Source organism: Vanacampus margaritifer, chromosome 13 (genome assembly GCF_051991255.1).
Source record: "Vanacampus margaritifer isolate UIUO_Vmar chromosome 13, RoL_Vmar_1.0, whole genome shotgun sequence".
Lineage (NCBI taxonomy): Eukaryota > Metazoa > Chordata > Actinopteri > Syngnathiformes > Syngnathidae > Vanacampus > Vanacampus margaritifer.
The window spans coordinates 11,732,226-11,759,414 of NC_135444.1; the positions used below are offsets into that span (position 1 = coordinate 11,732,226).

General features: G+C 42.2%; 1 protein-coding gene across 1 annotated transcript in view; it reads left to right on the forward strand.

Moving 5' to 3' along the window:
• obscna (obscurin, cytoskeletal calmodulin and titin-interacting RhoGEF a) overlaps positions 1-27,189 on the forward strand; it is a 37,420-nt gene that overhangs the window by 5,925 nt on the left and 4,306 nt on the right. The window contains exons 13-74 of the mRNA XM_077584517.1: positions 11-283; positions 368-631; positions 710-976; positions 1,074-1,340; positions 1,416-1,685; positions 1,796-2,062; positions 2,624-2,899; positions 2,987-3,253; positions 3,414-3,680; positions 4,688-4,954; positions 5,059-5,325; positions 5,610-5,876; positions 5,950-6,216; positions 6,288-6,554; positions 6,978-7,247; positions 7,337-7,615; positions 7,687-7,944; positions 8,018-8,284; positions 8,712-8,978; positions 9,052-9,318; positions 9,474-9,740; positions 10,045-10,311; positions 10,426-10,692; positions 10,859-11,125; positions 11,217-11,483; positions 11,580-11,846; positions 12,001-12,267; positions 12,373-12,639; positions 12,737-14,860; positions 14,929-15,001; positions 15,070-15,161; positions 15,244-15,356; positions 15,718-15,918; positions 16,011-16,093; positions 16,180-16,353; positions 16,459-16,618; positions 16,970-17,071; positions 17,160-17,324; positions 17,439-17,597; positions 17,685-17,862; positions 17,980-18,093; positions 18,162-18,329; positions 18,435-18,537; positions 18,885-19,014; positions 19,101-19,206; positions 20,574-20,679; positions 20,877-21,010; positions 21,101-21,213; positions 21,591-21,759; positions 21,868-21,955; positions 22,036-22,236; positions 22,315-22,375; positions 22,451-22,528; positions 22,620-22,792; positions 22,887-22,913; positions 23,005-23,157; positions 23,707-23,752; positions 23,848-23,925; positions 24,011-25,733; positions 26,582-26,698; positions 26,789-26,911; positions 27,013-27,180. Coding sequence (XP_077440643.1) covers positions 11-283; positions 368-631; positions 710-976; positions 1,074-1,340; positions 1,416-1,685; positions 1,796-2,062; positions 2,624-2,899; positions 2,987-3,253; positions 3,414-3,680; positions 4,688-4,954; positions 5,059-5,325; positions 5,610-5,876; positions 5,950-6,216; positions 6,288-6,554; positions 6,978-7,247; positions 7,337-7,615; positions 7,687-7,944; positions 8,018-8,284; positions 8,712-8,978; positions 9,052-9,318; positions 9,474-9,740; positions 10,045-10,311; positions 10,426-10,692; positions 10,859-11,125; positions 11,217-11,483; positions 11,580-11,846; positions 12,001-12,267; positions 12,373-12,639; positions 12,737-14,860; positions 14,929-15,001; positions 15,070-15,161; positions 15,244-15,356; positions 15,718-15,918; positions 16,011-16,093; positions 16,180-16,353; positions 16,459-16,618; positions 16,970-17,071; positions 17,160-17,324; positions 17,439-17,597; positions 17,685-17,862; positions 17,980-18,093; positions 18,162-18,329; positions 18,435-18,537; positions 18,885-19,014; positions 19,101-19,206; positions 20,574-20,679; positions 20,877-21,010; positions 21,101-21,213; positions 21,591-21,759; positions 21,868-21,955; positions 22,036-22,236; positions 22,315-22,375; positions 22,451-22,528; positions 22,620-22,792; positions 22,887-22,913; positions 23,005-23,157; positions 23,707-23,752; positions 23,848-23,925; positions 24,011-25,733; positions 26,582-26,698; positions 26,789-26,911; positions 27,013-27,180 — 15,300 coding nt within the window. The remainder of the gene's footprint in view (positions 1-10; positions 284-367; positions 632-709; positions 977-1,073; positions 1,341-1,415; positions 1,686-1,795; positions 2,063-2,623; positions 2,900-2,986; positions 3,254-3,413; positions 3,681-4,687; positions 4,955-5,058; positions 5,326-5,609; positions 5,877-5,949; positions 6,217-6,287; positions 6,555-6,977; positions 7,248-7,336; positions 7,616-7,686; positions 7,945-8,017; positions 8,285-8,711; positions 8,979-9,051; positions 9,319-9,473; positions 9,741-10,044; positions 10,312-10,425; positions 10,693-10,858; positions 11,126-11,216; positions 11,484-11,579; positions 11,847-12,000; positions 12,268-12,372; positions 12,640-12,736; positions 14,861-14,928; positions 15,002-15,069; positions 15,162-15,243; positions 15,357-15,717; positions 15,919-16,010; positions 16,094-16,179; positions 16,354-16,458; positions 16,619-16,969; positions 17,072-17,159; positions 17,325-17,438; positions 17,598-17,684; positions 17,863-17,979; positions 18,094-18,161; positions 18,330-18,434; positions 18,538-18,884; positions 19,015-19,100; positions 19,207-20,573; positions 20,680-20,876; positions 21,011-21,100; positions 21,214-21,590; positions 21,760-21,867; positions 21,956-22,035; positions 22,237-22,314; positions 22,376-22,450; positions 22,529-22,619; positions 22,793-22,886; positions 22,914-23,004; positions 23,158-23,706; positions 23,753-23,847; positions 23,926-24,010; positions 25,734-26,581; positions 26,699-26,788; positions 26,912-27,012; positions 27,181-27,189) is intronic.

Here is a 27,189-nt window from a genome sequence, read left to right on the forward strand (position 1 = left end):
TCTCTGTCAGGCCAAAAGGTGGTGATCCTGGATGAACTGGAGGACATTGAGTGCCTTGAAGGCGACACAGTCACATTCAAGTGTCAAATCTGTCCCAGTGACTACACGGGGGTGAAGTGGTACCTGGACGAGACTCTGCTGTACAATAATCAGCTTAATGAGATCCAGATGTTGGCGGGAGGCTACAACACGCTGACATTTAGACAGCTGGCCCGCAAAGACACTGGTACCATTTCGTTTGCAGCCGGTGACAAACGATCTTATGCATCACTGTTGGTCAGAGGTGAGGCTTAGTCTTTTCTTCATTTATATTTTCTTGTTTCATTTCATTTAGTCTTTAATTGCTTTGACATGTTCACTTTGCCAGAGAGACGTCCAACCATTTGTAAAGCGCTTGAGGACTGTGAGGCTATTGAAGGAGGGGGTCTAGTTTTGTTCTGCGTAACCTCAAAGCCTTGCCACATCCTGTGGTACAAAGATTGCTGTCTGATGTGGAACTCATCAAGGTACTTTGCAAGTCGTTCAGGATGTGAGGCTCGGCTGGCAATTCGGGAGGTCTGCCAAAGTGATGCTGGGGTGTATGAGTGCAGTGCTGGATCTGTTACAACGAGAGCTGTTGTAACTGTCAAAGGTATCAATGGGAATTCTCCATCAAAATGAACAATAACATGATTTTTTTGTCTAATGTTGCTACTGTATCTCCTTTTAGCTATCCCAGCTGAGTTCACAAAGCCTCTGCAGAACGTAGAGTCCCGAGAAGGTGAAACTGCTACCCTGACCTGTGAGTACTCTCTGCCGGGAGTCCAGTTCCACTGGAGAAAAGGCGTTGAGAGTCTCAGGCTTGGAGACAAGTATGTCATGAAACAGAAACTGACCATCAATTCGCTCATAATCCGAGCTCTGAAGCCTGAGGACTCAGGGGAGTACACCTGTCAATGCAGAGGCCACCACACTACAGCGAGGCTCAAAGTACAAGGTAAAGCCATGTTCCTGATATTGGTTTAGGTAGGGGTTTTTTTTCTCTTTCTTTTCACTTTCACCAATCCCATCCTTTTTTGTTCCTTATTTTCCAGCCATTCCGATTACATTCATCCAGCAACTGAAGAACATGCATGCAGAGGAAGGGAGCAATATTATACTGCGATGTGAACTGTCCAAATCAGGCATACCAATAGAATGGATGAAAGGCCAAGATGTGCTGAAGAATGGAGTGAAGTACCAGATGAGAAGATGGGAGACAACGCTGGAGCTTTTGATATGGAAAGCTGTTCCTGAAGACAGTGGGCTTTACAAGTGTTTGTGTGCCGATCAGGTCACATCTGCCACCGTCAAAATCAAAGGTAGCAAATATTCTATTACCAAAGTACATCAGAATCTTGATGTATTGGTGCTAAATATTTTTGAATATTCCTCAGCTCTGCCACTGACCTTCAAGCAGAAGCTTCACAACGTGACCTTCGAGGAGGGAAACACTGCAACTTTACGCTGTGAGCTTTCCAAAGCATCTCTCTTTGTGGAGTGGAGAAAGAGAGGGGATGAGCTCATCAAGAATGGCGACAAATATCACATTCGCCAGAGGGACACGCTGATTGAACTGAGGATCCTGGATGTGACGCCAGAAGACAGCAACATCTACACATGCATTTGTGGGAGCATAGAGACCACAGCGACCCTCACTGTGAATGGTACAGTGTTTAGTTAACCTGACATCAATATTCATTTTTCAGAATAAGGATGCTTTTTTGTGTGCATTAATGTTTAGGGAAAATCGACATATTTCTATGTTGCTTTTTAGCACTCCCAATAACCTTCAAGCAAAAGCTGAAGAACCTTCAAGTGGAGGAAGGACACAACATCACACTGTCTTGTGAGATCTCCAAGCCTGGCATCGCTGTGGAGTGGAGGCTGGCCGGTGAGCTGCTAGAGGATGGAGAGAAGTACCAGATGAAGCAGAGAGGCTCCGTGCTGGAGCTGACTATCAGAGATGCTCTGCCGGAGGACAGCGGTATCTACGCCTGTGTCTGCAGAGATCAGAAGACAAAGGCAACAGTTAAAGTCATTGGTATGTTATACAGTATGCTAAGGTTGTTTGTTGTGACACGTTGAAACAAGTTCTTATGGCTGTGATTGCTTAGCGTTACATCATGTCTGATGTACTAAAAGTGGTGTGTATTTTAGGGGACTAGAGGTCTAATTAGGGATTTCAATCCCCTAATGTTCTCTGGCGGCCCATAGGGGAGATGATGCTCACTTTGAAAACGACTGGTCTAAAACATTGCCACTACACCTATTTCCCCGTACCAGAAAATAATTTGGACACGGTTCATTATTGTAGTTACTAATTGGTGGTTGAGCTAGGCCAGTTAGCTCCCCCATAATCTCAATTGCTAATGTTATAATTTTTTACTGTTCAAAGAGTTTGTAGTGGTAGAACTACCTGAAGCCAGAGGTGAAGTAGAACAGCGATTGTGAGGCAGGACGTCTCTGAGATCCAACCTCAGATCCCTGACCACACAAATGGAACAAATTCACACAAAAACACCCCAAAATCTTACAGAAGTTTCAAGTATGAAATCAACTACATACCTGTATATGTGAATCCATCTACTTTGTCCTTGTGAAGCTGTTCCCGCCACATTTAAAGGTAGTCTGAAAAGCCAGGAGGCAGAAGAGGGCAGTAGTGTGACGCTCCATTGCGAAGTGTCAAAAACAGATGCCCTGGTAGAGTGGCAGAAAGATGGAAAGCTGCTGTCTGAGGCGATGTCAGGGAGGAAGTATCAGCTGAAGCTTGAAGGGAAGGCAGCTGAGTTGACCATTGTAAAGGTTCAAGTGGAAGATGCGGGGAGGTACAGCTGTATTACAGGTGATGAGAAAACCACTGCTGAGCTCAAAGTGAAACGTAAGTAAAATCAGCATGTCAGTACATTTAAAATTATTTTCGGGTATTTCCACGCTGGTGACATAAATCTGTGCGTGCTCCAAACAGCACTTCCTGTCATATTCAAACGTGCGCTCCAAAATTTGGAGGTGAAGGAAGGCGACTGTGGGCTTTTCTGTTGTGAGCTCTCCAAACCCGGAGCTCCAGTGGAGTGGAGGAGAGGTCGTGTGCTTCTAAGCAGTGGAGGCAAGTATGAAATGAAGCAGGAAGGGCCTTACACGAAGTTGATTGTCAACAACGTGCAAGATAGCGACGCTGGGAAATACATTTGCAAGACCAAGGATAGCCAATCAACTGCAGAGCTGTCGGTCCAGGGTGAGTTGACACTTGACACATCCTCGTACGTTCATGTTGAAAAACACTTCTTTAATTTTCTTTGCTTAATCAATTAACAACTAATAAGATAATTGTTGTCAATAACACTAATATAATCCTTATAAAACCAAATACAGTGGTTGGGCAAATTATTTTTTAGGTTTACCACCACGTTTCAAGGTCATGCTTGCCAACCAGGAGGTGATTGAAGGCAACAGTGTGTTTCTTCGCTGTGAGCTTAACAAACCTGCCCACTCAGTGGAGTGGAGGAGAGGAGGGCTGGTGTTGAGGCAAGGAGACAAGTACCAGATGAGAAAGAAGGATTTGCAGCTGGAGATGACTATTAGTGAAGTCACTCTCGAAGACGCTGGTGATTACACCTGTATTTGTGGTGAAGAAAGTACTACAGCTTGCCTCGCAGTGAATGGTCAGTATATAGGAGTGCAATTGTGATCATATGATATAATAATGAATTTTTTGGAAAAAGAGCCTTTCAAGACACTGTACATCAACAAAACAACAATTAAAAACTGAATTATACAGAATAAATGAAACAAATTTAAAAAAAACCACAATTTTAAATAGGTGTGTTTTGAGTTTAGATTTGAATGTGGTAAGAAAGACTGAGTTGCGGAGGTCATGTGGCAAAAAGTTCCAGAGCTGAGAAGCAGAGCGGCTGAAGGCCGCTGAAGTGACGGACGGAGCCGTTTGATATTGCACAGGTGCAAGTAGGCTGACGAGGAAAACCCACAAATTTAAACTGAGAGGAAGCTATAGGTAGTGGTGGTTACCCAGGATGGAGAAACTGCCAGCTTTGGATAATGGAAATTTTGTACTAACAAGAACAACTTCTGTTTTGTCAGTTTAGCATGATGAAGTTAAAGGTTAACCAGGTGTTGATTTCTGATCAACAGGATGTGAGGGAGCAAGTAAAATGCTTGGTTTGCAGGAGAGTAAGGGCTGGTTGTCAAATCAGAGGTAATTTTAGAGCTGTGGAGGGGATACAAAATTAGAACCTAACCTAAAATGAAAAGTGTAAATTGGAGATGTGGCAGAAGTTATTGTAAATGTTGAGCTCTAAACCATTTTTTTTTTAGAATATGGGTGATAACTGCAGTTTTGAACAATGATGGGATGACCCTGGTGGAGTGAGAAGAGTGAATAATGACAGAGATGAGGGGGGAACCAGTGAGGAATTTAACCAAGATTGCGGGGGCAGGATTGAAATTTCAAGTGGAGGGCTTGGATTTATAGATGAAATACGCAATATCGAAAATATATATTTATATAGCTATAACTCTTGAATACACATAAGATCTAAACACACATTGAACAGCAATTCAACCAAAAACAAGTCAAACCTCCGTGATACCGATTGTTACTCATGATATTATAGTGTTTTATTTTTGGTAATGTCTCTTGTTTTCCCATTAGAACGACCTGTCAAATTCTTCCATGAACTGAGTAATATTGAAGTGCAAGAGGGCAACGGGGTAACACTTTGCTGCCAGCTCTCCAAAGCAGGCCTCACTGCTCAGTGGATGAAGGGAGATGACGTGTTAACCAACGATGAGAGGTATCAGCTCAAGCAGAGAGGTTCCACACTGGAGCTGCTCATTAGAAAGAGTCAGCCAGAAGATAGTGGTGTTTACAGCTGTGTTTGCGAAGACATTAAAAGTACTGCCACAATCATAATCACTGGTGAGAGACACCTCATGAGAACACAATTTCACTGTAATGTATGCAATTACTGACCACAGGATTAGCTGTAAGTAAACATTCCTCACTGTATTTGCACACCGCAGAAATTCCAGTGACGTTCAAGCAAAAGTTGAAGAACCAGGAAACATTGGAGGAGAATAGTGTGACCCTCCACTGCCAGCTCTCCAAGCCAGGAGTCCCGGTTGAGTGGAGAAAGGATGCTCAGCTCCTGGGGGAGGGAGCCAAATATCAGATGAAGCAAGAGGGGAGGGTGTGTGAGATGCAGATCACAGATCTAACTCTCAAGGATACTGGCGAATACAGTTGCTCTGTTGGTACAGCTGTGACTTCAGCCGATATTAAAGTAAGAGGTAGGCTTCAGTCAAGTCAGTACAAGTTACTTGTGAGTAAAATCACAGTTTACTTGGTGAGTTTATGTGAAACCCAAGAATCAGAAATGCTCCCCCACCAAAAAAAAAATTGTAGCAATCATATGCAATCTATTTATGCAGTTCTACACAACAAACCACAGCCACAATCAATATTTTAAATCCCTGTCAAAACTATTTTGTAATCTTTTACAGAACTTCAGTTTTCAGCTAGTGTATGAAAGAATTTAAAATATGTTTGATTGTTTATGTGTTGGTTTTCTCAGCCCTTCCTGTTACATTTAAACAAGAAGTTCAGAATTTGGAGCTGAAGGAAGGTGACAGTGGAGTGTTCTGCTGTGAGTTGTCCAAACCTGGAGCACCAGTGGACTGGAGGAAAGGAAGAGTGATCCTGAAGCCTGGTTATAAATACGAAATGAAACAAGAGGGAAATTTCACCAAACTATTTGTCAACAATGTAGAAGAGAGTGATGCTGGAAAGTACACTTGCAAGACTAAAGACAGCCAATCAACTGCTGAGCTCACAGTGAAAGGTGAGTGATCTCACATTTACTACAATATACCCAACTGTCCTATCTAGATATATATTATAAGATGTATTTCCAGCACCTCCCATCACATTCAAAACCAAGTTAAAGAACCTGCAAGTGGAGGAGGAGAACAGTGTGACATTGACATGCGAACTATCCAAACCTGGCCTTCCTGTTGAGTGGATGAAAGGCCAGGAGCTGCTGAAGAATAATTTCAAGTATCAGCTAAGAAATCGAAACAGCATCCTGGAGCTGACCATCAAAAACACTCAACTGGAGGACAGTGGAGTCTACAGCTGTATCTATGGCGATACCAAGACTGTAGCTAACATCACTATTACACGTAAGACATGAGCGCTATGTGTAAATAAAGATTGTGAAATAGTAGTAATTTTCTCTTTCCCACATCCACAGCTATTCCCCTCACTTTTAAGATGGGTTTAAAAAACCAGGAGGCCGCTGAGGGAGGTAACGTGACCCTACGATGTGAACTGTCCAGGACTGGGGTATCTGTACAATGGTGGAAGGGAGAGGACCAGCTCTATCAAGGCGGGAGGTATCAGATGACCCTCAAGAGCAATATAGCTGAGATGAGCATCAGAAACGTCCAGCCAGAGGACGTTGGAGAATACAGTTGTGTCTTTGGCGAGCAGAAGACGACAGCGGAAGTGAACGTGAGAGGTAACGGTCATTATTATTAATGAAATGTGTTGGATAAGAATGTGTTAAGGATTCTTGTGGCTTTATGATTCTGAGGTTTTTCCAGGTTCACACTGTGTCCCCCTTTATAGGGGCAGAGCTTGAGCCTTATTTTTCCCTCGCCGTTCCTTATATTTTTATCTAAAAAATCTCGGGGTGTGAAAGGTGACCTACCATGCTTCTTGTCTTCCTCTGTTGGCCATTGCTGTTTTCATGTTTCTTGGACGCATTGTGTCTGGGGGAATTGCCCCTGTTAGGGATCAAAAAAGTAATTTGAATCTGAATGATTGTTGGGAATCTTATACTTGAGAGGACTGTTATACCTTGTCTGTCAAACACAATTATTCCCACAGTTTAATTGTCTTGACATGCCAAGTAACATATCTCTTTTTTCCCTTATGCTAGCGGCAGCGTCGGTGTTCTTTGAGAAGGAACTGGAGAGCCAAGCGATGATGGAGGGCAAATCGGTGCTGCTGTCATGCGAAGTTTCTAGTGTGAATGTACCTGTAACTTGGAAGAAGGACAACACTGTCATTGAAGAAGGGGGACGAGTAATTATTACAAAGAAAGGACATACGCATATGCTTGAGATCAAGCAGCTGCAGCTGGAGGATGCTGGTGTATACTGTTGCATCACCAGGGGAAAGAAGACCACCGCCAAGTTGATTGTGAGGGGTATGTGTAAACACAAAAATCCCCTCCTATACTGTACAAATCTTCCACTCAATTGCTACAAAGATAACTTTCTCTGTCCTTCTCCACAGAGCGAGTGCGAATTGTTACAGAGCTGAAAGACATCACTGTGACTGCAGGGGAAGATGCCATGTTTGTGTGTGAGCTTAGCCACACCAATGTGAATGAGGGTGTGTGGTGGCTTGGCTCCAGTCCACTGCAGAGGAACGAAATGAACCAGATGACATGCCAGGGTCGCACACACAGACTTGTCCTCACCATGACAACACCCGATGAGACGGGCATTGTGGCATTTGTGGTCGGGGAGGAAAGGACTTCAGCAAGTCTTCTCGTGGTGCCAAAGTCCAAAGGTGTGGAGAGACGTGTCTATCAAGACCTATTGTGAAGATTTGTTTATCTAAAGAGATGTTTTAATTTTCAGTTTTGTTTGAGGAGAAGCCTCGAGATGTTCTAATCTTGGAAGGAGAAATTGCTACGTTGTCCTGCATAACTTCTGACTTCACCACCGCTGTTATCTGGAGGCGCAATCATATCCCTCTCCGAAACGGTGAGAAATTTGAAATACGAAAGGAAGGAAAAGTCAACTTATTGCTTATCCATGCTGTGGAGCCCCTGGATGCTGGAGTTTACGCCTGTGATACAGGCGATGCACAGGCCAGTGCTAAGCTTACTGTGACAGGTAATACAGGAAGTAATGCAGATTTACAAAGTAAAGGTGCACCCATTTATGTCATTTATCTTTCCATTTCCAGAGCTCCCCCCATTTTTCCAGGAAGAGTTGCAAAGTCTTGAGACTGAGGAGGGAAGCTCAGCAGTCCTGTACTGTGAGCTCTCCAAACTTGGGTTGCCGGTACAATGGAAGAAGAACAGTTTGCCACTAAGGGCTGGCAGGAAGTATGAGATGAAGCAAGATGGCTGCTTCATTCAGCTTCACATCAAGGAACTTAAAATTGAGGACAGTGGCAGCTACACGTGTCAAGCAGGAAATGCAGAAACTACTGCAACGGTTACAGTCAAAGGTAAGGTCACATTGCTATTGCAATCAGTTTAATGTGTTTTATATGTTTTATGGGGTTCATGACAAGACTGCGGTAGGTTTTATCGGCTGTTCTTGTGAACATCTTAGAACAAAAACGATCCTTCCACACATTCTTTCCAAATAAGAAAACTGCAATTATCATGGTTTGCTAAGTTTGTATGTTCATGGGTACACTGGCATCTTCCACATTTCGACAAAATGTGTGGTATGAATGGTTGTTTGCCTATATTTTATGTGCCCTGCGATTGACTTGTCTAGGGTGTACCGTATCTTTGCCCAAAGCCATTTGGGACAGCCTTCAACTTATCCATGACCCTAATGAAGACAAGCAGTGCCAAAACTGCTTGATAGATAAACTGTTTTAATTATATTAACATTTTAAGCATTGGATGTCCATTATTGTCCAGAGCTACCGCCATTCTTCAAGAAAGATTTGCGAAATGTGCGGATGGAGGAGGGAGCTTCCGTTTCTTTGAGCTGTGAGCTGTCTAAACCTGGAGTGCCAGTGCAATGGAAAAAGAACAGACTGCCTCTGAGGGCCAACAGGAAGTATGAAATGAAGCAAGATGGCTGCCTCCTTCAGCTTAGCATTATGGACCTCATTCCTGAAGACAATGGCAGCTACTCATGTCATGTGGGAAGTGTAGAATCAACTGCAACTTTAACAGTGAAAGGTAGGTGCATACCAAAGTCTTCTTAACATTTCTGCTTAGTGCTTCTCTCATCTTTGAATCAAATCTTTCCTAGAACTTCCACCATTTTTCAAAGAAAAGTTACAGAATGTAAAGGCTGAAGAGGGAGGTATTGCCTCCTTGTGCTGTAAGGTTTCAAAGCCCAACACTGTGATACAATGGAAGAAGAACAAGTTACCATTAAGAGCTAGCAACAAATATGATATGCAGCAGGATGCTTGCCTCCTCCAGCTTCACATCAAGGAGCTCAAACCTGAAGACAGTGGAAGTTACACGTGTCAAGCAGGAAGTACAGAGACCACTGCAACTGTGTCAGTAAAAGGTACTGTTCTTGTATCTTTGAACCTAAATTGCTCTAAAAAATGATAGTTATACTGTTTATTAACTTTGATATAAATAATCTTCCACATGGGACTCTTTTCTGAGAGTGTATTTTTGTGGGTCATCTTAATAAAATGATGTGATGAATTTCCCCAGAGCTACCTCCATTCTTTGTAACAAAGTTACAAAATACCATAGGGGAGGAGCAAGGTTCAATCTCCCTGTCTTGTGAGTTGTCCAAACCTGGAGCGCCAGTGCAATGGATGAAAAACAGTCTGCCTCTCAGGGAAAACAGGAAGTATGAGATGAAACAAGATGGCTGCCTCCTTCAGCTCAAAATCAGTGACCTTAAACCTGAGGATGGTGGTAGCTACACATGTGAAGCAGGAAGCGCAGAGACCACTGCAACTGTTTCTGTAAAAGGTACGTTCCCGTGACAGCTATGTGAGCCCAACAGAAAGCATTGTTTCTCTATACCAGTGGTTCTCAACCGCGGTCCTCGAGTACCCCTATCCACCCTGTTTCCATGTCTCCCACAGCCAACACAGGTGTGTCAAAGATCAGCTAATCAGTCATCTTTGCATGAAGCCTGAAAACGATCCTCAGCTGTGTTGGCTAGGAAGACATGGAAAACAGGCTGGATAGGGGTACTCGAGGACCGCGGTTGAGAACCACTGCTCTGTACATTATTAGCCATTTCAAACATTTTGGTACAATCTTTCTCCAGAACACCCAGTTGTATTTAAAGCTGACTTGCAAAATATGGAGGCAAAGGAAGGAGATACAGCTGTCCTGTCTTGTGAGCTGTCTAAACCTGGAGTACCAGTGCAATGGAAAAAGAACAAGTTACCTCTGAGGGCCAATAGGAAGTATGTAATTAAACAAGATGGCTGCCTCCTTCAGCTTAACATTATGGACCTTAAACCTGAAGATAGTGGAAACTACACATGTCAAGCAGAAAGTGCAGAGAGTTCTGCTACTGTAGCTGTGAGAGGTATTAAATGTTTATTTTTTTCAGGAAGTGATTTCCTTTTATGTATTAAATGTAAGACTGTTCTAGTTACATCCCAACCATATAATGAAGTTTGTTCAATGGTGTGCCCAATAGAGTTACCATTATTCTTCAAAAAACAATTACAAAGTGTGGAGACAGAGGAGGGCGATTCAGTTTCTCTACACTGTGAGCTGTCCAAGCCTGGAATACCAGTGCAATGGAAGAAGAACAGGCTGCCACTGAAGGCCAACAGGAGATTTGTGATGAAACAAGATGGCTCCCTCCTGCAACTCAACATCAGTGACTTCAAGCCTGAAGATGCTGGTAGCTACACATGTCAAGCAGGCAGTGCAGAGACCATTGCAACGGTGTCTGTAAAAGGTGCGTCCATTTCAGGGAAAGTAAGGTGTTTTGGGGGCCTGGACGAAAGGCATTGCTTGTGCAGACATTATCAAGTAATTTTCCATCACTTCCTGTGAATCTTGAAGCATTTTATATATATATCACCCAAATTGTTTATAAAACTATTTGCCTAAACCTTCTCCAGAGCGCCCAGTTTCATTCAAAGCTGACTTGCAAAGTATGGAGGCAGAGGAAGGAGATACAGTCATCCTGTCCTGTGAACTGTCTAAACCTGGAGTGGCAGTGCAATGGAAACGGGACAGACTGCCTCTGAGGGCCAACAGGAAGTATGAGATGAAACAAGACGGCTGCCTTCTCCAACTCAACATCAAGGACCTCAAAACCGAGGACAGTGGTAGTTACTCTTGTCAAGCAGGAAATGCAGAGACTGCGGCAACTTTGTCAGTGAAAGGTGTGTATGTATTTAGTGTTTGGGTATCTAATCACACTGTCAATTAAACTTGCTGGTCATCATGCCATCTCTTGATGTCGACTTCTCCCAGAGCTGCCACCGTTGTTTGTGACAGACCTACAAAGTATAGAGGTAGCTGAGGGAGGCTCAATCTCTCTGTGCTGTGAGCTGTCTAAATCTGGAGTGCCAGTGCAATGGAAAAAGAACAGACTGCCTCTGAGGGCCAACAGCAAGTATGAGATGAAACAAGATGGCTGCCTTCTCCAACTCAACATCAAGGACACCAAACTTGAAGACAGTGGTAGTTACACGTGTCAAGCAGGAAGTGCAGAGACTGCAGCAACTTTGTCAGTGAAAGGTTTGTATGTGTTTTAGTGTTTGGGTATCTCAATCACACTGTCACTTAACCTTGTTAGTCATCTTCATGCCATCCCCTGATCTTGACTTCCCCCAGAGCTTCCACCATTGTTTGTGACAGAACTACAAAGTAAAGAGGTAAATGAGGGAGGCTCAATTTCTCTGTGCTGCGAGCTGTCTAAACCTGGAGTGCCAGTGCAATGGAAGAAGAACAGGCTGCCTATTATGTCCAACAAGAAGTATGAGATGAAGCAAGATGGCTGCCTTCTCCAACTCAACATCAAGGACACCAAACTTGAGGACAGTGGTAGTTATACGTGTCAAGCAGGAAGTGCAGAAACTGCAGCAACTTTGTCAGTAAAAGGTGTGTATATTACACAAATTATGTGTTACCTTTAGCACTTGACATTTATGGAAAATGTGATTTTATGATGCCCATTTTTAAGATTGCAGTTTGAAGCTTTTACAATTTACCACAGTCCAAAAAATAGTTTACTAATATGTGCATATTTATGCAGAACACCTTCCACTGTTCAAGAAAAAGCTACAAAGTGTAGAGGCAGAGGAGGGAGCTACAACTGTCCTGTCTTGCGAGCTGTCGAAACCTGCAGTGTCAGTGCAGTGGAAGAAGAACACACTGCCATTAAAAGCTAACAGGAAGTATGACATGCAACAGGATGGCTGTCTCCTCCAGCTTCATATAAAGGAGCTCCATCCTGAAGACAGTGGCAACTACACATGTCAAGCAGGAAGTGCAGAGACCACTGCAACTGTGTCTGTAAAAGGTGTGTGCATCAATTTACTGACTTCCAGGTTGAATTTTTGTATTGCAGTTCTGTTTTTTATTTGACTTGTCATGACTTGATTGTTTTTCTTTAATTCATTTTTAGAACTGCCTTGGTTTTTCAAGAAAGAATTGCAAAACACAGAAACAGAAGCGGGAGCTACTGTAGTCTTGTGCTGCGAATTGTCTACACCTGGAGTGTCAGTACAATGGAAAAAGAATAGAATGCCACTAAGAGCAAACAGGAAGTATGCCATGAATCAGGATGGCAGTTTGCTGCAACTTCACATCAAGGAGCTAAATCCAGAAGACAGTGGAAGTTACTCATGTCAAGCAGGAAGTGCAGAGACGACTGCAATGGTGTCTGTAAAAGGTTGGTACTACTGTAAATAAAATAAATGTACAGCAACAAAATATATGAATGTTATACCCTTAAATATTGTCCGTCACCTTCTAACTCCCCACTCTAGAACCTAAGACTACTTTACCAAAGGAAGAACCTCCCATGATACTACCCCGAAGAAGAAGTATCACTTCCAAACCTGAGAATGTGAATCTACCCGATGCTCACCCAATTGCTCCAGAGCCCAAGAAGAGGACAATGCGAAAAGCATCAATCACTGCTTTAGAACAAGATGCAGAGCCCATGTTTAACATAAAGCAGCCCGTTCAGTCTTTGCAAATAGAAACTAAAAACCAATGGGATCAAAAGGAGAACCAGTCTGAAAAATCTATAAAGACAGACTTTAACAATGCTAAGGATTCAAACCAGCAGGAGGACAATATGGAGCAAGATGTGGAGGTTTACAAAAGACCAACATTGTTAGATGAGAAGGAGCGTGTGACTGAACAAGTTAAGATGGAGAAGACACAAACAGCAAAGCAACAAGTTAAGGCAGAAGTGAGTCAACCAAGCAGGATTCTTGGAGGCAATGGTGTTGATCAACAGAACCAGTTATTTAAATCTCTGGAAATTGATCCAAAGCAAAAAGGGAAACCTTGTGAAGAAGTCAAAGAATTTGAAAAAATAGATGATTACCCAGAGACAACATTGTGGAAGAGAGTCGAGGAGGAGAAAAAGGCTATGAAACCATCAGCAACGTCCATTGGAACCAAAATATTAGAACAAGAAGCAAAGAATACTATTAAGAATGGTGAAGTGGGGAAGACAGGAGAGGAAGTGAAACCTCCTGTGAGGTCAAAAGGAAAAGCAGCAGGAGGAAGAGAGCCTACTGAATGTGTTGGAAAAGAAACTGAGGAGCTCATTATACAGCCATCAAATGCAACAGTCAATAATTCTAGAGAAGAAAATACACAGAGAAACCACATAAAAGAACTTGTGACTACACACAAAGTAGAGGCACAAGTGATACAAGTGCCATCAGTAGATCAGCAGGATAGTCACTCCGGAAAAAGAAAACAACTGCCTCGAGATATAAAGACTGACATGATTCCTCCAAGGCCACCTGTGAGGTCAAGAAGCAAAACAAGGGCAGGAATAGAAAAACAGCCGTCAAGAGACACTGAGACGGATCAAGATGAACAACTTGTGACAACATCCAAAGATCAGATACTAAAACCGACAGGAAGGTCTGTGAAAGACGAGGAACCAAAACTTGAGGGAAGCCAGTCAGTACCAGCAGATGCTGATTTGGTGGAGAAGTTGGTTGTCACCAAACAGCTGATCAAACATCCAGTAAAACCCATGAGAAAGGAACCTGAAATGGACAAAGAAGTAGCTGCCGAATTAATAGTAAGGAAGGACGACCAACAAGAAGAGCAAATGACTGAAGAAATTCCTCTCCTCTACATCTCTGAAGATGAAACTTTCTCAGAAGCTTTGACTGAGATCCCAGCCAACGATAGCATAATGCAACACGGTGGTTTCTTTGATGAAACATCAACCCAAACCTACACCCCATCTAACATTCTGGTTCTTCAGAAGACAGTCCAAGATGCTTTACCAGAGATTTACATCAGTGCTCAAGATGAACCACAAATGCAAGAGACCACTGTCAAGATCCAGATGCCCTTCAAAGGCTACGAAACTGACAAAGATACACGCCCAGTCTTGAAAGAGGCCTTTAAGAACCAGTGTGCAGATGTTGATGGTACCGTCAATCTAGTGTGTACTGTAGAAGGACAATATGACAGCGTGCGCTGGCTTAAAGATGGTCAACCAATCAGCAGTGATAAAAGACATTGTATTCAGGCCACAGATGGTGGGGTTTGCTCTCTTGTTATCACTGAACTGACCCTTAATGACAGTGGCATCTACACATGTGAGGTGGTCAATAGATTTGGCATTACGTCATATAATGGAAACATAACAGTCGTTCAGCCCCAACAGCCTGCTCAGACAGTCCGCAGGCAAGTGCACCCACCTCTGGCTGCAATTACACCACTACAGTTAGCTCCACTGAGGCCGGAGGACAAAACACAAAGTCAACATCAGGCAACTTCAGGGACTGATGCTGATAACTATGTAGAGAATGTAGACGTCTCTTTGTGGGAGGCCTACAACCTGACAGAGCAGCACATTCAGACAAGCCTACAAGAGAGGAGACCATCGTCTCTTATCGCCACCAGCTCCAGTGAGTAAAATGCACTGTTTATTCTTAACACATTTTGTTTTCTTCATTGAATTATCTTTCCTTAACAGTGTCAAGTCCATCTGATTATGACACTGCACCGGATGTGATGGAACCCGTAGAAATTAAGACCCCTCCACAAAGGTAATCGAGCAGAGGTTTTATTTAATTCTCATGATGACAACATATTTATTTCATTAATATTACCACAGAGAGCTTCTTAAGGCAACAGACCAAATGCCTTCAAAGGACTTGGATCAACACGTTCCTGATCCCTGCCTTAAGAAATTTTTACAAGTCAAAGGTTAGCAGAGATATCATTAGGCCTACTTCTTTCCAGATTTCTATCAAGTATATCAATTCTGTTGTGTGCCTCTCATTCATAGGCACCCAAGAAGGCCAAATGAGGACACCATCTCCAAAACACCTTAGGGCCCACACACCTTTAGCAAGCACTGTCTCTGGATCAGAATCCGAAGGGGAAGAGGATCAACGAGAGGTTTGGACTTTTGATTGGAAAAAATTTAATTGCTACCAAAATTGCATGCAAAAGGCTCTTCCTGAGCAAAAAATAGCATTTTTTCCCCCCATTTTACAGACGGAATCCTAGGTGCGTCCGATTGGTACTGTAGATCAGTTCCCATTTTTGCATGTCAGGACTTTGTAAATGAGGCCCTAAATGTTTGATTTAATTACTTTTGTATTATTCTGGATTTGAAGTATTTTTGTTGCATAATATTAGTATAACTCTTTGACTGTCTAGGCCCTAGACAATGCCCTAGAGTATAGGGCATTTATTCACTCATTAGCACATTTTATTGTTAAGCCTCTTTAACGTAGTTACCTTTCAATTTCCTTAGACATTTGAAATGTGTGTAGCTGGAGCAGACTGCAATCCAAACAGTGGAAGCAAGGACAGTTTTTTACTGAAGGAGGGCCAGTTCGTGGAGGTTCTAGACTCTGTCCATCCAGACAAATGGCTCGTAAGAACCAAACCCACCAAAACCAACCCTGCTCGACAGGGATGGGTGTGTCCAGCCTACCTGGAGAAGAAGAGAAAGGTTAGATGGCCATTCTAACAGTTTGTATAGTGATTAAAAATAATAGTGTGTTTGAAATAAATGCAGCACTGTTTTGTTTTTTTCTTAAACAGGAGGCCTTCACACAATTGCGGGCACCTCAAGAGGATCTTGATTTAATTGGTTCCACAGGAGAAGAGTATAGGCGGGCTTTGAGGTTTGTAAACATTACAGAGCAAGCACTGTTATAATTGTCAATGACTGAGTAAAAATTTATTTTCCATAACTTATTTTCTTGGCTAGCCAACTGATCCAAGGCCTGATTGATGGTGAAGAGGAGTTTGTGAAGGAGATGAGGATGTTTATTTCACATCCACTAAATTACTTGGACTCCAGTCGCCATGTTCCTATCAACATCATCAACCAGAAAGATATCATTTTTAGAAATATAAAGGACATTGTTCTTCTTCACGAGAAGTACGCAAAACATGTGTACATATACTCTCAACTGCAATATTAGACACAAATAATACAGATAGTAGACCAGCAACCTGATTTTGACATTATGAGCTGTGGTTTCAGGTCTATTCTCCCTGGTTTGAGAGAGTGTACTACTGACGATGATGTCGCCATGCATCTAATCCATCACTTTGAGGCCCTTGAGAAGTATGTTCTCTACATGCTCGGGCAACCACAAGCAGAGGCCTGCATTGCTGATAAAGCTACCCAACAATATTTCAAAGTAAGCCCTGTTAATGAGATTCTGTATGCGAGCATACGCAGCAATAGCAGAGGAGGAAACTTCTGTCAATCGTCAATTCCTGTCAATGACGATGCGCACCTAGCTGAGTGCTTCCGCATTTCCGGCGAATGATTTGTGATGTGAAGCCTCGAAAAACATACGTGGAATGAGAAGGACCGTCTGTACTCGCCCCGGTCGACGGCTGTAAACCTGCTTTGGTTGGTGTTTAGTCTGTGTATTTTTTTCGAGGCTTTGGGTCACTGTGCACTCGCTGGAAGGTGAGAATCGTACAGGAATGACGATTCGCAGAAGTCCCCACCACAATGCATTTTTTAATGGAATGTCTTACAGGAGTTACCAGGGTCTGGTAAACCTGAGGCTCCTGTCATAGATACCTTGACCTTCCTCCAAAGACCAGTTGAAAGGATTCAGACATATCAAGCATTGTTGAAGGTCAAAATAAATAGTTTAGATTTGTTTGCTTTCAAACATTGCCGATAATTGCCCACAATTCGGTTTTGAACTAGCATTTTATCTCCAGGAGCTAATTAAGAACAAGGCCAAAAGCGGCCAAAGCTGTTGTTTGCTGGAGGATGCCTTCTCCCTTGTGTCCTGTTTATCCTGGAGGTCTGACAACCTGCACCAGGTCTCCCTCATTGAGAACTATCCAGCCCCTTTGACTGCCCTGGGCGAGCCTGTGCGGCAGGTCAGTGCAAGTTTCAACACCATCTTAAAATGTTATCTCTAGAAAGTAAATGTATGTCATGACATAAAATAATGATGGTTTTGTGTTTTTTTTCTTCCTTCTCTTATCTCCAAGGGAGCCTTCACAGTGTGGGATGAATCTCCAGAAACAAAAAAGACCTCTAGAGGGCACCAGAGACATGTCTTTCTATTCAAGGAATGCATTGTCCTATGCAAATCGAAAAGAGATGCCAGTAAGAACTGTGATACGTTCACCTTCAAGAATAAAATGAAGGTAAAGAAATTAACCTAGAAACTATTGGTGGTTACGTGTTGACATACAAATCAATCCATGTTAACTTTTGGACTCTACCAACCCCAGCTGAATGATGTGGCGCTAAAGGAAACAATGGGAGGTGATGAGAAGGCTTGGGAGCTGTGGCACGAGCACAGGGGCTCGGTGCGGAGATATACACTGCAGGGCCGCTCACCAGTGATGAAACTTTCTTGGCTCAAAGACCTGAAGGAGTTGCAGCAACAATCCATCCTGCCCACTAAGAGTAGGCCGTTCATATGATGATCACAGCAGATCTACCCCAAATCTCTTATCTTTATTTTAAAACTTAACTTGATAAATGGTGTCTTTTCCTGTATGTTTGTGTCTATCAATCAATTAGACCCTCCCGTGTTTCAATCACTGCTGTCGGACTGCACAGCAAAGATCGGACAGACTGTCAAGCTGAGCTGCAAGGTTACAGGATTGCCTCAGCCAGTGATCACTTGGCTCAAAGGTCAGAATAAAATTTTAAAAAAAGTCACTCAAACTGCATTGGTTCACACAAATTACATGTCTTCTCAGATGGCCTTGCGTTGGAGGATGACCCTCGGCACATCATCACAGCAGACAGCTCAGGCACATGCATTTTGATCTTGGACAGTCTGACTGTGGAAGACTCTGGACAATATGTGTGCTACGCTACTAGCACCATGGGAAGCGCTGGCACTCTGGCTACTGTTGTAGTGCAGGGTAAGTCTCGTGAGAGATTAGATTTAGATATCATTCCAAGTACTGTATAATAATTTAAACCCACAAAGGCTTTATTTGCTGCGTTTAAAAATGTTTTCCTCCTAGCTCCACCCAGATTTGTTAGTCGGCTGGAAAGTACTTGTCTGATAGACAGCGAGGACATTCATTTTACTTGTTCCACTCTTACAACTCCTTTGCCCAGAATCAGGTCAGTATGCCATTTTCCAATACCCACTGATGATAACACAAGTTAAATAACAGTAATAGTGTAAACACAGAAAAGTGCATTAGTAAAAATGTATAATTGTACTGCATGTTTAATCAACATGAGATTGGCAAACTATGCAAAAATAAATAAAAACCTCAAACACTTTTACACCACTAAAAACTACAACCAAAATAATAAATTTCACGCTGACAGTGTTTTTTGAGCATCTAATCTGATCATTATTATTCTTTTGATATTAGAAATGTCGGTTTGTAAAGGCAGAATTCTGACAAATCTCTTGTAATGGGTCTTAATGAAGGAAATAAGCTCCTCTTTTGCCTCTGCAGGTGGATGAAGGACGGCAAAGAGTTGACTGACAAGCAAAAATATTCAGTCTTGAATGACCCTCGAAGTGGAATATTGTCTTTCACAGTCCTCAGTGCAACAGAGGCAGACATCGGACTGTATGAGTGTGAGGTATGATACGACATCAATCATCATTCTAATAATCATCATTGTCAGAGGTTCTCTCTAAAGACACAAATATTTTTGTTCCACTACAGCTTTCGAATGAGTTTGGTTGTGTCAAGTGCAAGGCCGGACTGTGCCCCTCCTACGTCGCCCCGAATGACTCTGAGAGTGACCAGGCACACGACTTGCCTCTTAAAGGTAGGGTAGTTGGAGCTATATAAGGTAATTCTGCTGTCTATTGGGAGTCTTTTTTTTTTTTAGGGATATACTTTAATTTCTTCTACATGAAGGAGAAAGCACATGCCATCGTTCACAACAGTCCATGTCTGTTCTCATCTTATAATCATAAACATGACAGTCGTCTGGGGAACTTCATCCATTCTATCATGTTTATTGCATTTTGAGACATTACTTACTTTCCCTTTTATCCTTTTCACATGCTTAAGATACAGATAAGGAGAAAAGTACTCATTTGTATTCATTCATCTGTTTCACAATGCTAATATTTTTTATTTTCTTTGAGTTGTTGTCAAGGTTACGTGTAGTGAGGGTACATTTACTGAAATAACTTTTAAATGTCTACCTATTGACCACTCCTGAGAATTGTTGAAGATACTGTGTATGCTAACAAAACAAAAACAAAAAACAATCTATAATCATACCAGGGGAACTGGAAGCTAGTAACTGCAAAATAAAATGAATATATTTTTTTTATGCAGTAGGGTATATTTAATCATGTTTCACTCTCCACAGAGGACACAAACTTTTTCTCCACTAGATGGAGTCATCTGAACCACTGAGGTGTCTTAAATAATGGTTGTGGTTCTCATTAGCCACAACATTACAAAAATCTATTAAGGATATCAAACAGAACTATATAATTTAATTAAGAGTTTTAGCGTTTTATTAAAAATCAAATAAAAATAGCTCTCAGTATGGTGGAGTGTAGTTCTACTACTGCTGCAAAGTGTTGATTGTGTTAACTGAGCTTTATTATCTTAGTAAAGCCATAACGTTTGATACACCTTATGTACTGGATCTCCTTTTAAAGATTATGCAAGTGTACCTAATGTTGTGGTTAGTGAGTTTAAGTAGATGTGTGTACACTGATGCCGTAGTATATGTACTTAAATATAAATGCAAAACTGCTTTTGGTATTTTACCCTTTCATTGTCTATAACCTTCATGTTTTCCATCTTCCCTCTACTAGTCCAAAAGCAGAAGGTTCCTCATGCGGACCGCTCCATGTAAGTCACCATTGTCATGACAACATGTAACCGCTCAGTGTTCCCCTTTTTCCCGTCTTGTTAACGCATGCCCAGCTAACTCTTCACCGCCACAAATACGAGATGGCCATGTGCTGGGCAGATGCTCTCATACGGGAGTGGGCACATGCCCATATCTTGATGTGATGGGCACTTTACTGTAGTTTCACTAAAGCCTGAAGCCAGCAGGTAAGATGCACATTATTTCTGTTCTGCGTAATATCAGGTAATGTATGTTTTACTCATGTCTATGTTGAATCATGACATTCATTAACAGAATGGTATTTTGTATTTTCCTAGATGCAGACTCAGAGGGTTGGTCTTCTGCCTTTGTGAAGAAATGGCTACAAACAGATTTCACTCCCTCCTCCACTACTAAGAGGATTTTCCCACCCAATAATGAGCAGTGAGTATAACATTTCTGCAACATTTCTCTCCTTTAACCTTGGACTTGAAAAATAATAATAATAATAAGTCATAATATAAAATATAACATTTTGTTGGTTGAAAGAGGCTAGGAGATACGTAAGTGCTAAGTGAGCAGTATCCATTTTCACTTGTGAACTTAAAAACACTAACCTTTAATGCCTTTTTGGTCTTCAGAGCTGAGTGTAGTATTGCAGAAGTTCCTCAGCCAGTATCCGTGGATCAGCCAGCACAGCAGCAGCCTACGTGTTACTTGGAAGAGGAAGAAGAAGAAATCTACATCTCAGATCAAATGCAGGAAATTACAGATGGTACTTCTTTTCTTCTGTGTTAAAAAAAAGAAATAATAATCACTCTTTTCAAGTAGTAATTGTAATCATTTTCTTTGCTGTCCTGTTCAGTTCCTCCCTTCATCCAAGTATTCCCTGAAGATGTGTGTGTTGAACCAGGCCAACCAGCTACATTTACCGTCATCATTACAGGAAGGCCGATGCCACAGACGCAGTGGTACAAGGTAGAAATTCAATAAGAAGTTCAGTTGTTGACTGATTTGTTTTATTGGGAGCCTTTTAGTTTTATAGTGTCAAAAGGGTGAGACTAGCTCAAGGGTGGGCAAAGGTTTGGGCTCAAGGGCCACATTTGTTTTGTTAAAACTGATTTTATTTATTATGATTCAACTTTGATTGCCGATAACCCTTAATATGTTTGTTTCTCTGGTACACTAAACACATGTATGGGTCAATATAACTGCTGTTTCTGTATAACTTGCCTGCCTACACACTATAACTATTCCAAAATGTACAAAGTTTAATTGAACTTAAGTTTAGTCTTATATGCTGATATCACTTCATCATTCATCTGATAAATTCAATCTACTGTTTGTTACTGGAGGACGGAGAAGAACTTACAGCCGGTGACAATGTGGAGATAGTTCAGCATGCCGCCCGTTGTTCGGTGACCATAGTGTGCCCAGAAAGTGAAGACGGCGGCATTTACACCTGCTTCTCCTACAATGACGCTGGCCACGTGTCGTGTCAGGCTCAGCTCATAGTGGAGGACGGTGAGGCAGTACACGATTGTTCGTATTGGGGCTGTAAAAAAAAAAAAAAGCAAAATATTATCATTCAGTTAATGGGACACCTGTTTCCGTCACTTCATTGGATTTTAGGTCCACTTGGGTCTCAGGAGAGAGAGGTGGAGTTGGGCAAGAGAAGAAAGCTATTCACTGTTTATGATGTTGGTGATGAAATTGGAAGGTGAGCTCATGCTCCATATCCACATCGTCCTACCATCGTTTCATCTCTGCTATGATTCATCGGAATGTCTTCATCCCTAGAGGAACATTTGGAGTGGTGAAGCGTGTGATCCACAGAGGGACAGGTGAAGTCTTTGCTGCCAAATTCTTACCCCTGCGAAGTAGCACCCGCACCCGGGCCTTCCAGGAGAGGGACTTGCTCTCCCGTCTGGCTCATCCTAGGGTGGCTTGTCTACTGGACTTCTTTTGCACACGGCGCACACTGGTGCTCATTACAGAGATGTATCCCTTCTAAACAAAAATTTATCGCATACAATATTTTGTCCAATAAGTGTATTTCTTCTTTAACATAATCACTAGCTGCTGTTCTCATAGCCTTGTAGACCATCTGTTACTCAGAGGGTTAGTCTCAGAGAAAGAGGTAAGAGATTCAAATCATCAAACAGTATATTTTTCTTGTTAATTAGATGTAGCACTGCGAATAATTTTGTTTCAGGTTCAGTCATACATCCAGCAAATTCTTGAAGGAGTTGGACATATTCACAGCATGAACATTTTGCACTTGGACATCAAAGTGAGATTTTGGCTTAATGACAATACTGATAAAATGACTTACATTTTTGTATTAAAACAATTATTCATGTTGATTTATGAAAACCCCTCAGCCAGAAAATATCCTCATGGTATATCCACCCAGAGATGAAATCAAGATCTGTGACTTTGGCTTCTGCCAGGAAGTAGACACATCCAGACATCAGTACAGCATGTTTGGTACGCCGGAGTTTGTTGCGCCCGAAGTTGTTCACCAAGAACCCGTGAGTGTGGGCACAGATATTTGGTGAGTCAAAATCCAGATCCCACACTAAAATAAAAAATATATATTTACTGATGTATTATGCGATATAACAGAAACATCTTTCTATCGATAATAGGTCAGTGGGTGTGATGACATATTTATGGTATGTATATCGCCAGGCAATATACAGTGCTGTACCATAAAACTATCCACAATCGTAAATACTGTTTCTTTTCTATTTCTTACTTTGGCAGCCTATTATGTCGTTGCCCCTTTGTGGGTGAAACGGACCGCGCTACACTGCTGAGAGTGGGAGAAGGGACCCTAAACTGGGATGCCCCTGACATCATGAGTCGGAGTCCTGAGGCCCGGGCCTTTCTTCGTTGTCTTCTACAACCAGACCCTGAGTAGGCATCTTCCATACATTACATTGGGGAACAATTTGAAAATTTGTTGAGCTAGATTTTTATGCTGATTAAAACAAAAATGTGCATGCTGATTCCAAAACTGTAGTCAGTTTTTTCTAGCATGTCTAGTTTTTTTCTCCACAACTTACCCTCCAGATAAACAAAATCCACCTGATTAGATGTAGTAAGAAGATCTGATTAAGGTTGGACTTATCTACAGCTACGTGGTAAATTGTTTGTGCAGTCACAATTGAAACTAAAAGATCAAAAACAAAATGTGGTTAAGAAAAACTGAGATCAGTTTTGGTTTCCGCACCCAAAATTAAGTTAAAAACAGCTGTCAGACATAAATCAACAAAAAGTGTTTTTCCCTCTGTTATTTAACTATCTCTTTCAAACTCAAAATTGACAACACTTACTTAACTATATGGGAGCAGAACCCCATGATTTGTTTCATACAAATAATGAAAAACTATTTGAATAATAATTTTTAAAATATCAACTTTTGGTGTGCAAAATGATATTTTGATTTCTCTCTACCCTGTATAGGAAGCGGCCATCCGCCTTTGAGTGCTTGAGCCATGAATGGCTCCAGGTGAGGCTTAACTATTGTTTAACAAACAGCTTTTCTGTGTTCAACTGTTTTTTTTAACTTGAATGAAAATAAAACAAAAATTTAACTGTGATCAGGATGAAAATGCAGGGGAAGACACGGATGAAATTAACACAAAGGGTTTAAAGGTTTTCATCTCAAAAAGAAAATGGCAGGTAAGTTGTTGGGGAAATGAGAGATTCTGCAATTTGTCTTCAAAGGACTCTATTTCAGCAATGTATTTTGCCTCTTTATCCCCAGCGTTCTTTGACATGTGTCGGTTCCGTGCTCACATTAAGACAAATTCCTGAGCTCCTGGATGCTCCTCTCAGAGATACAGCAGTGACTGTTCCCCGTGAACACCAGCAGAACAGCAGCACTTCTATGAGCAGTGGTTCATCATCCGAATACGACGAAGCTGACTCTTGGGACTTCTTCCAACACTGCAGCCCAACTGAGGAGGAGGAGGAGGAGGAAGAAACAGAGGATGACTACGACCCTTTGAGCGAAAGAGCGCGGATCCCGGAGCCTTTTACGCAACTTCATCAATGTCCATACGAAGAAGAGGAAGTGATGTTTGGGGAGGGGGAAGACGAGGACGATGATGAGCTGGTTGGCCGGAGGAGCGTGTTAGAACGGAGTGTGAGTAGGCAGTCTGTTGCGTCTTCAGAGGTTTCGTATCTTCAGACACCTCAGAATGAAAGAAGGTTCAACAAGGGCAGTAGTCCGTCTCTCAACCTTTCCGATGGTGACGAAGGTTCAGGAAGCGATGCGGGTCGAATCCCTCGAGGCAGCGTGATCCGGAGCACTTTCTACAGTTCATCTCATCAGCTTTCACCCATGTCTGCCAGACACATGACATTACGTGACAAGTTTCAGGTCAAAAAGCAGGAAAGAGGTCGCAAGCCTCTGCGGAGGAGCTTGTCAGGGCGCCTCAATGAACCGCTCATAGAATACGTAGAAGATGACACGGAGACCAACCGAAGCCAGAGACGGGGGTCCACCCAACCCACGATGCACAAGTCTACTTCTTTTGATGGCAGTGTCTCCCGCACCAATGTTCCATCTCACAGAAGGAGCAGGTCGCTTGATGAGTACTCTCGCCGATCTCCCAGCTCACCCAAACCCTCGAAGTCAGGTGACGAAGAAGGTACAAAAAGTCTGAAGGAGGATTTCACAGATGATGAAGTGGGAGGGAAAAAATTGCTGGCGATTCCTAGCCCTCGGAGACCCACAAGAAGAAGGGGTTCAACTGTTCCTGTACAGGGCACTTCCACGTTGGGTGGAGAATCTGCTCCATTAAGCCGCCTTATGGGTGACAGAACGTGCCACAGGATGGATCAGGAGCAATCAGAGGGTGACGCCTTTGCTGGTTCCCAAGGTTCCTTGGCTGAGTCATCTATTTTGGAGCATGGTGGCTCTGAGTCGTCCAGTAGACTCGGTTCATATGAGGAGCTCAGGGGGAGGTACAGATCAGAAGAGAGTGAAGGTTATGATGACCCGAGAGAGCCTCTGACATCATCATCCCCTCGCTCATTTCAAGAACTCAAACCCAGAGGCCACTTTCCTCAAGCTCCACCACGCAACCGCACACGCTCCAACCCCAACATATGTCACTTGCAGATGTCATCAACACCCAGTCCAAGTCCTAGCCTCTCCTCTCTTCAGGCTCCTGAAAGGCCTCCCAGATCCAAAGACAAGAAAGGCCATGGCCTTCAAAGACATGCATCTGCGCCAGCTCTCCAAGTTCAGCCACCTGCGGGAAAATCCCCAAAGCTGGGACTGCTGAATATTTTCCGCAGGCAGTCCTGGGCTAGCCATTCCTACTCGCAGCTAGATAGCACAGAGTTAGGACCAACACTAGGAGAGATAATGAAGCCAGATACGCCAACCATGTCCTTTAGAAAGAAAATGAGAGCTTCAGCTTCAAGTTTGACCAAGCTGTTCTCAAGGTCTTCCAGTAAAGAGGATCTAAGTAAAGGAGGTACACAATTTTTATTGTTTCACAGATGCCTGACTGAAAAAAAAATTACATTGAACTTTATTTAAATTAGAGGGATCAAAATAAATGTGTTAATATTGCATTAACTTAAGCTTTTTTTTTTTTTATTATTATTATTTATTTATAACAACGATTAACGCACAGCCCTTATTTGGAATTTCCAGAAGCGGCGCAGCACACACGTCCACATATGAGTTACCCTATGCACTGCAGCTGATATACACAATGTTTAAACATTATCTTCACTTCAAATAACTTTATGAATTACTATGAAATTAGTAAATTACCATATCAAAAAACTAAAAAGATACAGTGTTCCCTCATTTTCCGCTGGGGTTAGGTTCTAAAAAATACCCGCAATAAATGAAATCCGCAAAAGTAGTTAGCTTTATGTTTTACATTTATTATAAATGTTTTAAGGCTCTAAAACCCCTCACCACACAGTTTATAGTTTTCCCATCGAGGCATTTACATTTTCTCACATTCCTCTTGTTTAAACATTCTCAATGTTCAAACCTTCATGAATTTCATAAATTCGGTACATTACTGAAAGAAAAAAAAGCAATGAGGACGCGAAAAGTGAAACACATTTTAGCGAGGAAACACTGTACAACCATAATTGTATTAGGTTATCTTTTTCCACATTTTGTTAAATATCAAGAATATGAAAAACTTGAAAAAATAATAATTTTATTGTACATTTACAACAGATATAAAATGTGTGATTAAATTGTGATTAATCACAAGTTAATTTTTGAAATTATTTGATTAATTACGATTAAAAAAATATCGAGTGACAGCCCTAATATAAATGTTTTTTGTTACAACAGCACCAATTGTCAAGGGCTCAACTTTGCCTGAAAGGGAGCACGGGTTTGAGAGTCCAAAAAAGAGGACCTCCAAGCGCTTGCCTGCTTTTAAGATACCAGCATTCAAAAAAGCAAAAGGTATCAAATTATCAAATTAGCCTTATCTAATTAGTCTACTGTTCATAATACACTTGTTGCCAATAATTTTGCTATGCTTCATTTTATTAGATCTTCTAGTCCGTCCCAACAAGGCTGATGTGCTTCATTTGGATGGAGGTGGCGTACTGCTGGTGTGGAAGCCTGTTCAGTCTGGTGACCCGGTTACCTACTGTGTGGAGTACTGTACAGATGGTAGGTTCACAGTTGAGACACAGCTGTAGATTTTTTGCAGGCTTCAAATGCTCTACTGAGCTTTGAATCGAATTCTAAAGGAGTGCTACATTCATCCTCAGGTGGAGAGTGGACAGTCCTGTCGGAGGATGTGAGTGACAGCAGCTACGTGGCAAAGGATCTACCCAGAGGAGCTACTTATGTTTTCAGGGTGGGCTGCATCACCAAGACAGGAGCAGGACCTTTCAGTGATGCTTCCGCCCCCGTTGTCATGGCAAGTCACCCTGAAGGTGAGGGCA